Here is a 17,662-nt window from a genome sequence, read left to right as displayed (position 1 = left end):
CAGCATTGGATGCAGCCATAGACTAAATACATATACGAATGTCAAAGTGACAGTTGTGTGTTGACAAAATGTACACGTCTTCTGAATGCTTATTACACGCTGAAGATATAATGAGATGGCGTGCGAAAAATTACATCGACATTTAATATAACCTTACTTTATGACAGGGCAAGATTGCCATGGCTCGTATGTAAGATAGATTTACTCAGTTTCATAACTGCACATATTATAAATAAGCATTTACCATGAAGGGTTAACAGGATTTGAAGGTAATATGCTATTGAAATAACATGTCTCCGTTATTTGAATTGTAGGTTTTGACTATTTTGCGTTTCTACGCAGAGGGAGCGTACCAAAAACGGGTAGGCCAAGTCTTCTGCGCAATGAGCCAGGCATCAGTAAGCAGATGCATAGGAAACGTGTCCGATGCTATAATAGCAGTGCTTAGTAATACTTACATACAGTCGCCATACAGCGCTGACAGTCTTTAGTGTTGTGTTGATACCCTCTGATCAATTTATACAATATTACAATGTACATGTCATGTAACTAGAGTAACTGCGCATAGACACAACAAGTAAATTACCTACTCAATAAGAATTTAACGGGAATATTATTTTGTGTCGGTAAAAATATTTTTTAATTTCAGACTTCAAGAAAGGGCAGGTTTCCCGAAAATCATTGGGTGCATTAACTGCACCCATGTGCGAATATACCCGTCATACTTGGAGACTTTCAAAAATGAGCGCAGAAAATTTTCTGTAACTGTGAAATTCGTAATAAAATCTATGTTGTTTCTGATACATTCATATTCATTACGTATAATATCATAACATGACATTTATTTTTATGCAGGTATCTGACATGGACATTCTGGCAATGAGTGCCAGATTTCCTTTGAGTGTTTATGACCAATTCATATTTAGTGGATCGTTGGTAAAAACTGAAATGAAACATCTACAGAACGACAAGAATTGGGAATTTTGTTTTATTAGGGAAGTATGTTAAACTTTACTTTACTATGGCAGTACCAGTAACAAATATTTTTGTTTGGTTTATATTCATCCGTATTTTGTATAGGTACTTCAAAGGAATCAAAATTTTGCATAGGTATGAATATGATATTTAATGAAACAGTTTTTTAATTATTTAAATCCTGATTTCTAATATTTTTACAACTTTCAGTCGAAAACATATTCAAATTAACAGACTGTGTATATTAAATCATTCTAGTGCCACCATAGGCCAGCCAGACTCACTACACGGCTGCCCGCTGTTTGACCAGGGATGTGATTGAGTGTTTTTGGATAATGGACCACACCAGATCGCATAGCTACAGCAACAAGTGCAAGACCAACCGTGGCTATACATACAGTATACATGTATATATTAAATATAATTTATTTATGTATATTTATTTATGGCTTATACACCGAAACAAAATATGTCACTTAACTGTACTTGAATATTTTTGCAGGATCATTCAATAAAAAATACTTGGTTTAGGTTAAGAAAGTTTTAATAATCATTTTTGCACAGAATACAAGAAAAATATTTATATAATTATTAGAATTACAATGAGCTTTAAAAGTAACACGATATTGTAATAAAATGGACAAATATGAAAAAAAATAACAATAAATTGTATATAGATAGGTAGACAGGGTTCAGATGATTCTGGCAGTGCAGGCGACTCATTTAGGTGTCAGTATTGTTACTTTCAAATGACAATAACACCGTTCCAATGTGATTCGGTCGTGCCAGAAGACTCTGTCCTTCCTCTATTTAGTAACCGGGCGTTTTACAACTTTAAATGAAAATTAAGTGGGTATATAGATAGTATATTTTTTCTAGTATAATATTATTTAATTAAGTGACTTTTTATTTCTTTATTACTTGAAATGGTGTTTACATGGTAGATGGATTATAATGGTTTTGAAATATAGTTATTTTTGTTAATTCTACTTTCAGTCATTTACCTTGACAGCTGTTTCGGCACATAAACTCATTTTCGGAACATTCAACAATAATTTGTGATTATAAAAGAGCTACAGGTCACGTAGCAAATTAAATACGCTTAGTTAAATAATAAATACGTACCAAATATTTTACAAAATACACCACATACATCCATCGAATATGGTAAATAAAATACAGATTCAAGTATCAAATAATTCTTGGATAAATAGATGTTTATGTAAGTATATGTTTTTTTAAATACTTACATGATACTGTGTTGTATAACATTTAAATTTATATTTTTGATTTTGATTTACATACTTAAATGTACCTACATAAATTTGTAATGTACAGTAGGTACTTAATTACATTTTTAACATTAGGAAATTACCATTATTCGATTCTATCCACCCGCCATGTCTATAATCACCCCAACGCTGGATAGAAAGAGACATCACACAAAATTGGCTGTTTGATAATAAATGGTAGTTGAAAAATATTTTAGAGTATGATTATGTCCATAGAAACAGGTTTTAAGTCATTCATGTTTGTCCCAATAATGTGTAGCAGAAAAATAGAAATTTTAAAAAGGGTCTATTCAGTATTCACCCCATTCTACGGCAAACATTTTTCTTAATAAAAATAGGTACATCAATAGAGGAATCATAAAATGGACCTTGGCCCTCGCCGACGCCTTATTCATCCTTGTATATTATATTATCACACTTAATGTTTTGGAAAATTCATTAAGGTGACGCATCAGTGAAACGCCAAATAATGTTCAACTGTACGCGCGACGAAAATTTGTACTTGCTTCGCATTCATTGAGAGAACGTGGAGTCGGACGCACGTCACTTTGCTGCGTGATGGCGACGGGCCAATTAATTCTAAAATCGTGTAAAGATGACTAAAAACTTTACCCATTTACTTTAAAAAGCAAACATGTCAATGAATATATTATTATTGATACTAATAGAATAATAAACCGAACATAAAATGGACGTATGTTGGATTTATATGAGAAATAATATTTCGTTTGACAGGCGTCATTTTCACCCGCGACCCGCAATCCGCACATCGCCTAGCAACGATCTTTTTAGACCGTGCCTCAACTAATGCATGGCCTTAACATTGTGCACAAATGCCACTTTTGTTGATTGACACTTCACTTAGTTGATCTCTTTGTTCACGTGAAGCACAATAAAAGTATGTAGCAGCGAAGAACTAGAGACCGAAAATAGTGGAAGGAGCTAGAAGAGGCTTTCATCTAGCAGTGGAATGACCCCGACTGATGTTTATGATGAAATATTATTTTATTCCTGTTAATGCCGGGGGTTTCATTTTTAATTTCTTCTGGTGCTTTGTACCTACGTTGAAAGGTTGAAGATCTTTGCTAAAATTAAATTCATCACAAAGCATTAGTATATCTCCAACATCATTCAGGTAGGTATCCATGATGATAATATAATATTATGTACTTAGAGGAGGTACCTGACCTTTATATTTACATGCACATAAAATTATTAATCTTATTGCCTAATGCAGACCAAGATATACCTACCTACATAATATTACATGAACAGAAGTTTAAGAACATCTCAATTAAGTTTAAAATGTTTGTAGGTATACAAATTAATGTGAAACAGAAAACATTGGTTATGTTAGGTAGGTACATGGAACATGTAGATATTATCTTGGTTCGCGGTCGGCACTGGGCAAAACCAGTTAATTAGCTCAATATACCTATACATAATGAAGGAAATATATACCTAGTAGGTATATAGGTACATAATATCGTTTTTGTGATTGAGGTCTCTTGAGATCAAAAAACAAACACAACCTAGGTATGTCCTACTGTAAATAACCTGATAGTAAGTAGTATGTAAGGTTTTTGGTCTAAAACCTTACAAAATACCACAATGACGACATGGAGTACCTACTTATCTACCTATATGTATATATTATATCTTTAGCTACAATAGAAATGCTATGCTGCATAATGTTAGAAGCAAAAAAATAATCTTAAAGACTACCTATCTAACCTAAAAAAATATTATCAAGATATTATCGACGAATATAAAATGGGTATTTACGTGACCGATACCGAATATGATTGAAGTAGTGTAGAAGTCGAAACCAAAACGTCAAACGATCGCAATAAGTTAGAACTGTCAGTGCACTAACAATCAAAGTTACCTACCTATAAAGTTTCTGTTATTAAAGGCTGTGCATGACGCAAATTAATAATATGTATTTTTTAAATATCGGGACCTTAGATTAAAGTTATTTATTTATAATAGCGTATTCACCCTGTCAAAAAACTTTACATACTTTGGTTAGACAAAGATACCTACATAATATTATTATTATGACGACCTTCATTCCATTTTCAACAATTTCCCTGCCAATTTCATCCCATATCTTATCTTTCTTTCTTATGTTTTGTAGTCACTGTCAGAGAAATCATAAAGGATTGGATATTTCCGGACCAACTCGATCAGCTGCTCAATGTCTTCGCCATTTTGATCTTACTAATTCCCTTGGCGAAATTGTCCGCCGCGAATAAATTCGCTGTCGACAGAGTTCCCGAAAATCGCAGCGAATATTCGCTGCAAATTCGCACTCAAGACGCAAGGCGGTCGCGCAAGCGTGCTCTGTCCCGTAAGCCAATACAAGCTTGATTGGCGAATAATTCGCTTTGGTTTGGAGGGAGGCTTTTAATCGTCTGATTTGTCTATGCTCTGCTACTGATCAACGAACGAATAAAAAAGTCGAGCTGTCAAAAGATAAAAGTTGTGATTATCGTACTATAATTTTGTTTTAAACATTTTCATTGATTAATTTGTTAATTTACATTTTAGAAAATGAGAAATTTATCAATTATTTTTTTATTTAAATTTATGAAATTCATAAAAGAAAACGTAAAACTCGTGTTGTTTTCACTACTATATTATTTTATGCAAGTGTACATATAAATAACACAACATTATAGTAAGATAATCGCAACTTTTGACTTTTGACAGCTCGACTGTTTTATTCATTTGTTGAAATCTGACGATTTATTGTCTTCGGACTTTTGGCTCGCCAATGGAGCGCTGGTATGTTTGATATTCTCAATCATAGACATAGGCAACCGCATGCATATTGCATTATCTCCATAATATTTCTCAATTTTAGTCTATGGTCAATATTATTGACGTTTCCTTTCAAACTTGGTTGTAATTCGAAAATAAAGTTTATTTTTGTCGAAATATAACCATAAAATGCAAGCGCATAGATCGGGGGCTCTTAAACAAAGCAACAAAACACACAAAGTTGGTCGCCATCGCTCAAAGGGATCCATTGATGCCGCCACCAAAGGTATTTTATATTCACGTGGAGATTATAGGTTATAATTTATAAAGTTAACTTACAATATTTTATATTCATGGATATAAATTGATTACTGCAAGCTGCATTTATAATCGGTGTAACCATATCGGTTGAACACTGAATTTATTTATACAAATGTAGCTACCTACCTAGTCATTCCAATTAATATTATTGATGTGAGTTATAAACTAGTCCATATGAAACGTCTTGTTTCCCGTATTTCACCATTCAATATTTCGATGCACTACTTCGGGCAAATTATAAATATACCATTATTCAGGTAATTCTATAGTACTCCATATCGTTTTTGTGATCGAGGTCTTTTGAGACTAAAAACCAAACCAAAACCTAACAACCTACCCATAGTAACTTTGGATAAGTAGGTTGTGTTAGCTTTTGGTTTGGGTTTTGGCCTCATAACATCTTCACCAAAATGATGATATGTAGTACTATAATATTACCATTATTCGTAAGCAAATAATGTATTTCCCAGGCATTGCAGAAAACGATTCGGGTCTTGTGACTAGTTCTCCTCCCGCGCGCGCGGCCATCTGTCAGTGAACGCAGTGTTGCCAACCGAACTATAATTATAGTACGTGTAGTGTGCAGATCATTTTAGTCCGCGTACTAAAAAGTATAACAAAAAATTACATTTTCGACACGTCCTATAATTTTTGCTGAAATACTATCATTTTTTGGACCGCATACTATAATTCGATGACAATAAGATAGCAGAATTCAACAATGGCGACTGACAGCTGACGACGGCGAACAACTAGTCACAACCACCAACGATTCATATGAAAAATGTGTTTGGCGTTATATTTATAGATGCCAGTCAATTTAGAGATTTTTTTTATTTGGTTTTACTGAAATAGGTATCCGAAACTGTAATGTGTTTATACAAGCTGCCAGCACCTTCAATCCATTGTACCCACCATGAGTGGAATGTATCGCAACGGAATTATTGATTTATTATTACCTTGGTTATTCTAGTCACTAGTGTCTAGACGACTAGAGTAACTTAGTATAGACATTCGCGGTGGGTAAATGAAATAAATGCGCGCTGGCAGGATAAACAAAGATATATTTATATAAATACATTGGAGTTTCAGATATTTCAGTAAAACTAAATAAAATAAGTGTCTAAAATGATTGAATGGAAATTTTTTATGTACAGTAGGTACTGTACACTTTCAGTAATCCGCCACTCGATTATCCGACAACTACTATAATCCGCCGTTATTTGTACTTGTTGAAAGCACAAAATCAAGCTCTATAATTCACTCAATTGTAAAATTCAGTAGTCCGCCGTGTACAAGTATACAACGCAGATGAGACGGGTTTATTTTGGAAACTTCTCCTTCGTAAAACATACGTTCATCACGAAGAAAGTGCTCAAGGACTGTAGCACAATTATGCCGTGCTCCAATGCTACCGGGACACACAAACTGAAGCTTTTGGTCATAGAGAAAGCCAGGAATCCTAAGACATTGAAGAATATCTGCCTCACTGAACAATTGGTTGTGTCAAGTGATTTTACTGTTTAATATTTAGTTAATTAACTTAGTTTATAAATATGTATAATTTAGTAAATACTGGATTTTGATTGTAAATAAAACCATTATTTACTAGTACAAATTTCTTAATACAAACTATCTAAATACAAACTATTTTTCCGAAATAGCTGTTTTAATTTTTACCATATTTTGTATGTATGCACTATAATAGTCCGCCGCTTTCACTAATTGGTTAACACTTGTCTGGTTTTTAGGATGGCGGATTACTGAGAGAGTACTGTATTGTAAATATTCATATATAGACGAACTCGGTTATTACGATCACGGATATAGCGAGATCTCGGATGTAATGAGGAAACATTCGTTGACATTTTAGTTTATGATTTTCTCCATACGTTTATTCACTTTTATAACGAGCTACTTATCGGGTATATCGAGTTAAAATATCGTCAATTTTTTTTTTAAAACTGTTAATGTGTTGATCGTTTAAAAAAATTTCGACCCTAAGCAATAAAATCCGACCGGACAGGATGCTGCCGGGATCGGATTACGTTTATGACACTAGTTGAGTGTTTAAGTACCTACCTAATTGGTGTTTTCGCCGACAATATTGAAAAAGTATCCACGCATATGGTTGAAATCGCATGTAAAAAATCCAAGGTTTGTGAAGTCAGTACGTACCTACTAGCTTTCATTACTATAAACAACTTCTTTTGTAGTTTATGAATGCCATGCTTGTTTTGGAGATTTTTACGATGGTTTTCAGATTTTTTATGTTCTACATATGCTTACTCTGGACAATGCATAATAAACACCCAAGAGTTTTTTAATGGGTTTAATGCTTTGAGGGGAAATTCAAGAACAATGAGAGTGAAAACAATGAAACAAGAATCAATTTTAAATTTTATAAGAAAAGTGGATTGACAGAAAAATGTAATGTGTCTAAATAAATTATAATTGTGTATTTTTGTTTGAATTGCGACTTTTTGTGTTAAGTGACCGCTCATTTAAAAATACCTATTCTCTGATATAACGAGTAACGCTTATAACGAGCAAATTCAGTCAGCCCCATCTTCCTCGTAATAACCAAGTTCGACTGTATTTTGAAACATCTGAAGTTTTGTTTCGTTTTATCACAGTTATTTCTTTGTGGTTGATTACTGATACTAGTAGGGATTGTACAGTGGGTAAAGACCTGTTTAAATACGTACATTTAAATAAACTGATTTAAATCTGAAAATTTATTCAAAAGACTTCAATTTCAAAATGCATTGATGTATTTTGTGCTAGCTGGGACAATAATTTTGCACCCCGAAGTTGAAATCATTCTAAAATATTTCTTTGCTGACTTGAATATTTACAGGAATTGAGTTTATATTTTGTTATTATTTTTAGGGAAAGTTAATGTGAAGGTAATTACTCGAAGAAATCGCCTCTTGTTGCGCAGAGATGAGCGGAAACATCAAGCATTGCAGTCACGTAGAGTCAAGAGAGAGGAAATACTTATGAAGAAAAGAGGAATTGGTGGAATCTATACAGCACCATTTTTAACATGCATAATTCCGTTAAATATTCAGCTGGAAACAAAGGCTGCTATTGACATATTTAGCACTTGCCATGATGATGCTGTTGTTACTAATTCGCCGAATGGCATTGTCCATATTGGGTATGGTTTTTTATCCGAGATTCTATTACTTCAGATGAACTTTTAGTGAAAACTTTGCAATGCTCTATAAAGTTTCGCCTTCTATGGCATTCTTCAGGTTATTACCACGTTTTTATTAGCTCGTATTCTTGTTTGTCCAGTACATATTTTTTCTTGTGTGTCCAGTCCTAGCAACTAAATTATTAATATGTACGTGCGTTACTATGGAAATCGATATGAAATGTCAAAATGACATTTCAGTATTCTATATTTATTCAGTATTTCTATCAAGTACAAAAAAAAGTATTTATTAATACATAGAGTTGTAAAGTTTAAATGATTCAACAGAAAATTTATAAACGTGGTATATAAAAATTCTTTTTATCTTGTAATTATTTATTTCATTAGATTCTTTGATTCCCAACCGGGTTTTGGGGTACCCCAAAATAATAATATCGTTACCACATTTTAGGTTATTTTTTTGTTTGTTTTTGTCATGGTATGCATAGAATAAAAATATAATGCAAAATTTTACGCGATCAGAAATGCACACACCAAATTGTCAAGGCATTATTGGACACCGTTCAAAGTACAATACTTACTTTTTAAACTAAGATTTAAAGGTGTTATCCTTTATGGTACTGTTAATCTAAAAAAATGAGTGGTGCTTGAGTGTTGCCAATAAAAATCTGTTTCAAAACCATTAGACTATTATCATGTTTTATAAGATTAATATAATTTTTCAGATTACCTGTCTTTAAGCAACGCTTTTCTTTTATCTCTCCTGAAGTAGAGAATGAATTTGAAACGCTAGATGCACTAAAGGTAGCTGATTCGGTGCTGTTTTTGATGTCTGCGGTAGATGTGCCTATTGACGAATGGGGTGAAAAAATATTAGCTTCGGCCATCGGCCAAGGAATGCCCACCCCGATAGTAGCAGTCATGGACATAGAAAGTTTGAACCCTAAAAAAAGAACGCAGGAAAAGCAGAATATTCAAAAACTAATATCAAAATGGCTACCGGAAGAGAAAATCTTTCAATTTGACAAAAATTCAGATGCCCTTAACTTATTCAGACGTATCGGTAATCAAAAACGTAAATACCTTCATCACAGAGAAAAGAGGCCGTATTTACTCGCTGAAACTTATACTTACACTCCTGATGATGTCGGTGATATGGGTGAACTTAAAGTTTCTGGATATTTAAAAGGAGTTCCTCTGAGCGTCAATGGTTTGATTCATATCCCGTGCTTGGGAGATTTTCAAATGTCATGTATTTATGAAACTACGGATCCTCATCAATTGGTAAAAACAAGGTGGGTCGTTTACTTATGAAAGTTCTCATGAAGCATATAGATTCATAAAAAATTTAAGAGTTTGAAACATTAGTACCCGAGAAAAGAAACTACGTTTGTAAATTACATAAAAGAAAATGTTAAATACCATTATTATTTCAATTCGTATAGCTATAGATTAATCAAATACCTTTGATAACTGTATACCTACTTATCTTGGAATTTGACATCAGACTTTGATGAATCCTAATTTAACCATAGAATTTAAAGAATTTAATTTTTAGGGCAAATGGAGATACTGAGCCGAGTGGCACAATCACGTTTCAATCAATGAAACTTTTGGAAAAAGCAGATGCAGAGAAACAGGAAAGTCTTGTATCCGAAAATATACCTGATGCAATGGACGCTGAACAGACCTGGCCGAATGAGGAAGAAATAAAAAATGCACAGGAAGAAGTAAATATATTTAGTTTTTCCAAGCTGCATGGCAGGGCTATTCTAAATAGTTAAGACGGTATCACGTTTCTGTTAATTAATTGCTCTAAAATAACAGGGATATCTCTCAGACCAACTCCATAAAAAAGGCTGTTATCTACAATAATTGTTGGTACAGTTAACATGTCTCACTTGTTTGCAAATGCATCCCATTAGAATCTCCAGTTGGACTATTTTTTATCCACAACTCAACGTGTTACTCAACGTCATGGGCGGTAGTGTTAAAAAGTCACGCCCGACACTTTACTTCCCGGGATAATAACTGCTGAATATATGTCTACTAATAGGGTCCATCGTCAGTTGACAGTTCCTTATAAGTCGAAGGAGCTTATTTTATATTATGCCAACATGCTTATGTACCTATATTTTTAGACTAAAAAGCAAAAGATGAAAAAAATCCCCAAAGGAATGTCAGCTTATCAGGCAACATGGATTGGTGAATCTGATGAAGAGGAGGTATCAGAAGAAAGTTGTGATGAGGTGATTATTATCATTATTTGTACTTGTATTTGTCACTCTACTTTAATTAATGTTTTTTTTCAAGTTTACTATTCATATTTTATTACAATACATAATAGGTTGTTTATGAGAAAAAGCATTCATACAATATATTTTACTCATATAAGAAGGTGGGGTATGGTTTCACTCAATCAACAGTATTGTAATAATTATAACTTGTTAAATATTCTGTGATTCCATAATTTTTTAGGATGCTGACGAATTTATGTCGTGTGAAGATGAATATGGTGCAGATGAGAAAGACAATATGGATGAATGTGAAACTGCAACAGAATCTGAAGTGGGCGTTTCCGACGAAAAGTATGACCAGAATATGGATGCAGCTGACGAAATAGAAATGCTGGAAAAAATAAAAGCAGCCCGCAGTGATCAGTTGTTCCCAGACGAGGTTGACACACCGGATAATATACCAGCAAAGGAACGATTCCAAAAATACCGGGGGCTCGAATCATTCAGGTTCTTAAAAATATTATTATCACCAGTATTTAATGGTTTAATTTTAACCCAAAGTATAATCAAATTTTATTATAGGGGGTCGTCATTATCCGAGTATTCGTTATCCGAGTCCCCGCAGTTACGAATTTGCAGGGGAATGCAAAAAAACTATAAAAACACAAAAAAAAACACAAGCACAATAGCTCACAGTCGTCAACTGTCACTTTCAATCTTTCAACCCCATACTCCTACACTATTTCTGTTTTGTACACGTGTCCAATTATACCAGTTTTAAGCGGTTCGCTTTAACATGTATTTTTTGGTCCCATTACCCTCGGATAACGAGGACCTAATGTATATTAGTTGATGTGATAAATTAATTTATTATTTTCGATATCTTACTACTCACATTATGTAATATAACTTTACCAAAATAAGTTGCGTAAATCCCATTTCTTCCTGCGCAAGTAAGTAGTAGGCTGGGCTAATCAGTACACAGCTAGCGCTGCTCATAACATGGATTGTTGTGTTTTGGCACTTGCACATGCCATCTTTGGGAATGTGAAATGTTATTGGTGTATAGGCAAAAATTAATGTCAAAAATGCTCCGCATCTGCTGTGTTTGTAAATAAAAAAGAAAATGGCTACCTGCTGTTGACGTTTTGTTTTGGCTACTTGGAGTGGAGGTTGGCGATTTTAAATATGTGGAGGTTCAATACAAATATGGGTTTGGGGCTCCCCTAAAAAATCTTCTATTGGTATTTCACATGCGTCTTTAGTATTTCAGTATTTTCTGAAAAAGCGACAGTCTCATCTTCTTCATGTAATATCGCCAGTGAGCGAAGGTAATTTTAACTGGTCTTTATTATGACGAATGGTTGTTAGTAATTTTCCCAACCCATTTCGGTCCTTGCTCTGAATCCATGACAAATTGAAAAATAACATGTGATGCGGAAAAATCCATGGTAAAATTATATCATCTGTTTACGGCGAAGTTAGATTGAATTAATATTTTATTTATGTTTTAGAACATCACCTTGGGATACGAAGGAGAATTTGCCTGAAGATTTTTCGAGAATATTCCAATTTAAAAATTTTGAACATACCCGCAAAAGAATGCTCAAGGAATCAGAAGACCGGGATGGTGTCCAGGTAATTTATGTTTGTTCTTAAATGTTTTGCGAGATTTTATTTTATTGTCAATATGATTAATCTTCATTGTTTTGATTACAGTCTGGATACATTACAATTTGTATTAGAAATGTACCACAAGTTACATGGGCATCATTCATCTCAGAGAAAAATATCACATCCAAAAATGCGATGGTTCTGTTTGGTTTGCTGCCGCATGAGCACAAGATGTCTGTTGTGAATATTGTTTTACGGAGGACCGGTGCCAGTGACGAACCAATCAAAAGCAAAGAAAAACTTCTATTCCAATGCGGATATCGAAGATACACAGTTTCACCCATATTTAGCCAACATTCAAATGGCCAAAAACACAAAGTGAGTTTGACGTGTCAACTTATATAAAATATTTCAAAAAAACTAAATAATTGTACAATATTTTTGATTAGATAAACCATGTAACTATTAGGCTCCAAACATTCGACTCAACACGTTATGCAATACAAACAAAATTGTATTCCTGTCCGCGTACACAGATGCGATTTAAGTGATTTTGTACTGGACCTTACCACACCGTCACTTTGACATTTTCGTGGTCTGCGATATGACAGTTCGGCGCAATGATGAATCACCAAGAAGTCTGTGTACTTTGGCACGGTGAATTGTTGAACTATCGGAAAGCAACATTAGTGCTGACATTCTTCCAATTTTTTTGCAAAGACCAACAGATTTTTTTTCCAATGGACAATGATGTATCTACAATAAGTTAGACAATAATTATGTTTTGTGAATGCTGTCAGAATCACATAGACAAAATGATACAGTTGTGCCGAGTTTGTACGTGCGAGACTTTAGATTTGACATAGGTACATCGAAATATGTTTATTATATTTTCAGTATGAAAGATACTTCCAGCCCGCTTCTACTTGTGTAGCTACTTTCTTTGCACCAATTCAGTTCAATCCCTCATCGGTGCTTTGTTATAAGGTAAATACTATATTTTATTCCTGATAAAAATATGACATAAAAATTAATACTATTTACTGCTCCCAATGTGGTATGTATAGCCAATCTCTACATACTGTACATGCCACAAATGATGTGTTTAGTTTTTTGCTTTAAAGATTTATTCACATACAGCTCCAGTCAAAATATAAATTCATGATAATTGCATATAATTCACTGTTGGGTCATTTGAAAAAAATATTTTATTTTGTTTTACTCATGTAATACATATTTTTATTTGTCAAACTCAGCACTGTCTTGTGTCACTGCATCCTGTTTATATTATGGCGCCTGTCGGATTGTGTATATGCATTTTTAGTATGTCGTAAATAACATTACAAATAGTCCTAAAAATGTCAATTCTTCCATGAATAGGCTTAATATTATTATTTTATCATATTAGTCATACCTAAATGTGGTTGGTAGGTTAGTGACAGTAAGTGTGTTGCTGAGTTTCAAAACCCGCTATAACACTTTTTTGAAATAATTAAGATATATATATGTTACGCCGAATGTGCGAAATTGAATATTACATGAAATGGGCAAAATTTTGCCTAAATCATGAAAAATGCAAGCCCGTTGTCTTATTCATGAATTAGACAAAATATCTGGAGAGTGCGTGAAATCGGCAGTAATTTTTCTGCCTACTTCATGTCTTGGACAAATTAGATACTAGCGCTACGGTGGTATTTTTTGCAACTAAACTAAATGTGTGAAATGCTCGTGGATTGGTCAAAATATACGTATATTGTCTATGGTCGAAATAGGTGGTCGCGCTCCGGTGGTATTTTTTGCAACTAACCAAATTTGTGTCAAATGTCATTGATTATAATATAAAAATATACCAATCAATAACTAAAATGACGTTCATGTCCATTTACTATGCGCAAAAAAACTAGAACTATAATATGATAACGGATGAATTTTATTTAAAGGTATTTTCGCGATTTGATTCGTGCTTGGGTATCGTACATGCAATGGTCGATTGTATTGTTGACACTTGTTAGCTAACCTCAAAATGGACATTCAGTTGAATAATTCAGAATTTCAAAACCTAATCTAACCTAACCTAACCTAACCCAACCTAACCTAATAATATTATATTATGTCCAATTATAACTAATAAAATCATCCGTATTAAATTTACTTTTTCTGCTGTCATGTTGACAGTTTAAGAATTCCATGCCCTGGCGACTTCATGTACTCGGTAGAAAATTTACCTTATTCATGAATAAGGCAACAGGCTTGACTATTACATGAATTAGCCAAAATTTTGCCCATTTCATGTAATAGTCGATTTCGCACATTCGGTGTAACATATATATCGATGGATTCGTTATTAAAATCTACATGAAAATTTTATCGCCTCTTTCAAAAGCCGCTACGATTAACTGTCATTTATGAAACAAAATAAATGTGTCTATCAAATCCCGCTATAACACTACTGAAACATTCAAAAACCTTTTTAGTTCAAAAAGTTTTTGTTGATTTTCTCAACATAATGAAAAAGTGTTATAGCGGGTTTTGAAACTCAGCGACACAAGTAGACATTTAAAATATGATTGAAACTAATTATCGGCAAGTTCATGTATAATTTTTAATTTTGCGATATTTCATCAAACATTGTCAGTATTTGTTATAATTTTCGCGGTAGGTAAAGTGTTCAATTATTTAATATTCCCCCAGCAAACTCATTACATAATATGATTTATGAAAATGCATGTTCACACCCCACAAAGTCTTGGCTCACTTGCACTTTGTATTGTTGAAGATGTTTGATTATAATACTGTGTCCTGTATTCATGATTCCGTAATTTCTGCAGATAAAAAACAATGCCTCACTTCAATTGATAGCCACTGGATCTTTGCTATCTTGTAACCCTGATAGGATTGTTATCAAGAGGATTGTGTTGTCAGGTCATCCTTTGAAGGTAAATTTGTTTATTCTTGATTCCGTTGCCTAGTTATTTATGAAACTACAACTATAATTAATACAGTTACACCTAATTAGATAATTCAAACACCCATAATTTTATATATTTTTTTACATTGTTTATTTTGAAATGTTTTTACCTTGCTATTTCACACTTTCATATTTTGTAGGTCCATAAACGTTCTGCTGTGATACGTTTTATGTTTTTCAACCGGGACGATGTTCTTTACTTCAAACCATGCAAACTTCGGAGCAAGTATGGAAGAACTGGTCATATAAAAGAACCCCTCGGTTAGTATTTTGTGTAATTATTTTTCACAAGGCTAAAATTAATTAGCTATAAGTTTTATTAAACATTATGTCTCCATTAAATTTTGTTTCTTACTGTTTTTGAGAAAATACTCCCCAATTTTAGTCAGCAACGTCAAGACACATTTCTGATACCATATCAAAGTATCACTCTGAAAACATTGTGAAATAACAATGTACTAATAATTGTCTTCTGTTTCAGGTACTCATGGTCATATGAAATGTGTTTTTGATAATCAATTAAAATCTCAGGACACCATCTTATTGAATTTATATAAACGAGTTTTTCCAAAATGGAGTTATGATGAGTGCATCGCAAACAACACAGAAGTCAATGGCGGAGCTGAAATAATGCAGGACTAAAAATTGTCCAGGCTAGACATTTATTTTTGTATGTCGTTATAATATAATAAAGATGATTACAATAAAGTCATTATCTTTCTATTATACCAGTGTCTTATTGAAAATACTTATTATACAGGTCACATTAATGAGACTACTTTGAAGAATAAAAACACTGAATGAGTTATATTTTGCTGTCGCTACCAGAGATGTCTTATGTACCCTAAGTCTTCCTACTAACCAAGCCCTCCCCACTAAGTTTTGATGTGAGGCAACTTCAGTACTTATGACTAGGAATGTTACCCAAGACTGAAGAAGTCACCACGTATTAAAGTATGCTTTCAAAGACTGACTTTCAAAGTTTAAAAATGTATATGGTAGAGTGGGGACAGAGAGGCAAAGAAAACAGTAAAAAGTTAATACAAAACTGCTGGACAAATTATCTGGAGAGATCTTCTTAGGAAGAAGGCAGTAAAACAAAAAAATTGCAAATTGAGTTGTGAATGCCATCTGTGAGAAAATTTGTATTCTATCTAAGTTGTGAACAAATAAAGCAGTAATATTACGAAAAAGCACTAAATATCGTTAATAAAAAATTGGACAACTGCATTTTTTTACATAAAGGCAATAACCGTTATTTTCCTAGCAAAAAGGCACTACCACAGTTACTGCTTTTATGCTAAAAAAGAACTTTCGCATTGGTGACAACTTCGCATGTAGGTATCGATCTGTCAAAAGTATATAGTTTACCATGATAAAGACAAGTCTTTACGCTGTTTAAAACACATTTTATAAGTATTTAGGAATTCTAATCTATAAATAATGAACGGAAGGTAAGTTTATGCACAACATATTGCACACAAAATCAAATCTTGACGAAAGTTACTGTATATGTGTGTCTTGGAAGCGTCACAATTTAAATGCACTGAAAACCAGAGAACAGTATAGAATCGACTTTAAAGAGGCTGTAGCACAGGCTATTCTGATTCTAGGATGGTATGTTTTTCAGTCGATTTACAAAAAGTCATTATGCTTCCACATTTAAACGTGTTGTCTTTACCCAAAGAATAATCGCTTTTAACGAATCATTTGTGCCCTTTAAGGGGGGACATGCTCGTCGAAGGTCAAAATTGAGTTTTTATTGTATTTTCAAACCATGATCCTGGACACTCCTTAAACGTTGTAGATAATCTATTTATATAATTTTGAAGCCTTATTATCCTTTATAGTTATTTTAAACATTTGATGACTGCATAAAGTATTTTTGTTACATAAAATAGTATTCTTTTAAACCTCTCGCTCTAATGTTTTCGAATATAGTCATATTTCGGTACATAACTGTGCAGTGGTGTTAAGATTTTTTATGTTTATTAATTTTTAAACGCATTTATGAAACCATTAGTATAATTTATTACGAGATAATTTTTGTAAAATATTCATGATAAAAAATTATATTGATAATCTCTGTGATCCCAAATTTGACAAGAATTAGGCATTTTATTATTCAAAAAATCGGCAAGATTAACACATTTGAAGATGATTCTAAAGATACTTCTTATAAGCTATGTCTTTGACCATTCAAGTGTGATAAACATCTTATGAATAATGATTGCTTTATAATAATTATTGACCTAAGAATAAGGTAGTGTTTTTTTGAAATACGCCATTTCTTTTGTCATTCCCTAGTAGTTAAGCTACAACATAC

At 33.1% G+C, this 17,662-nt stretch overlaps 1 protein-coding gene and 1 long non-coding RNA gene across 2 annotated transcripts; both read left to right on the top strand.

Moving 5' to 3' along the window:
* The first annotated feature begins 52 nt into the window (after window positions 1–52).
* Window positions 53–1,472, top strand: LOC147068254 (uncharacterized). Its single transcript, XR_015071370.1, has 3 exons — window positions 53–190; window positions 856–1,110; window positions 1,234–1,472. It is a non-coding gene; the product is annotated as an uncharacterized LOC147068254 (long non-coding RNA).
* A 3,662-nt stretch (window positions 1,473–5,134) lies between these two features.
* Window positions 5,135–16,062, top strand: Tsr1 (Tsr1 ribosome assembly factor). Its single transcript, XM_085952823.1, has 12 exons — window positions 5,135–5,319; window positions 8,247–8,517; window positions 9,243–9,812; window positions 10,076–10,247; window positions 10,659–10,766; window positions 10,996–11,261; window positions 12,269–12,392; window positions 12,474–12,746; window positions 13,266–13,355; window positions 15,197–15,304; window positions 15,477–15,597; window positions 15,818–16,062. The coding sequence occupies exons 1-12, from the start codon at window positions 5,223–5,225 to the stop codon at window positions 15,976–15,978; spliced, it is 2,361 nt and encodes a 786-aa protein (XP_085808949.1). The 5' UTR covers window positions 5,135–5,222; the 3' UTR covers window positions 15,979–16,062.
* Window positions 16,063–17,662: the final 1,600 nt, after the last annotated feature.

The sequence above is a fragment of the Rhyacophila brunnea genome, unplaced genomic scaffold (assembly GCF_057557595.1).
Source record: "Rhyacophila brunnea isolate RB1 unplaced genomic scaffold, BYU_Rbru_1.0 scaffold_3, whole genome shotgun sequence".
NCBI classification, from domain to species: Eukaryota; Metazoa; Arthropoda; class Insecta; order Trichoptera; family Rhyacophilidae; genus Rhyacophila; species Rhyacophila brunnea.
The sequence above is the reverse complement of the archived record's forward strand: the minus strand, read 5'-3'. Positions and strand labels throughout refer to the sequence as shown.

Excerpts from the sequence above, each read along its gene's own strand:
- Tsr1 (XM_085952823.1), top strand. The coding sequence starts at position 5,223 with ATGCAAGCGCATAGATCGGGGGCTCTTAAACAAAGCAACAAAACACAC. Across the intron at positions 8,518-9,242 it reads AATGGCATTGTCCATATTGG|ATTACCTGTCTTTAAGCAAC; the intron begins GTATGGTTTTTT and ends ATAATTTTTCAG. Across the intron at positions 12,393-12,473 it reads AAGACCGGGATGGTGTCCAG|TCTGGATACATTACAATTTG; the intron begins GTAATTTATGTT and ends TTTTGATTACAG.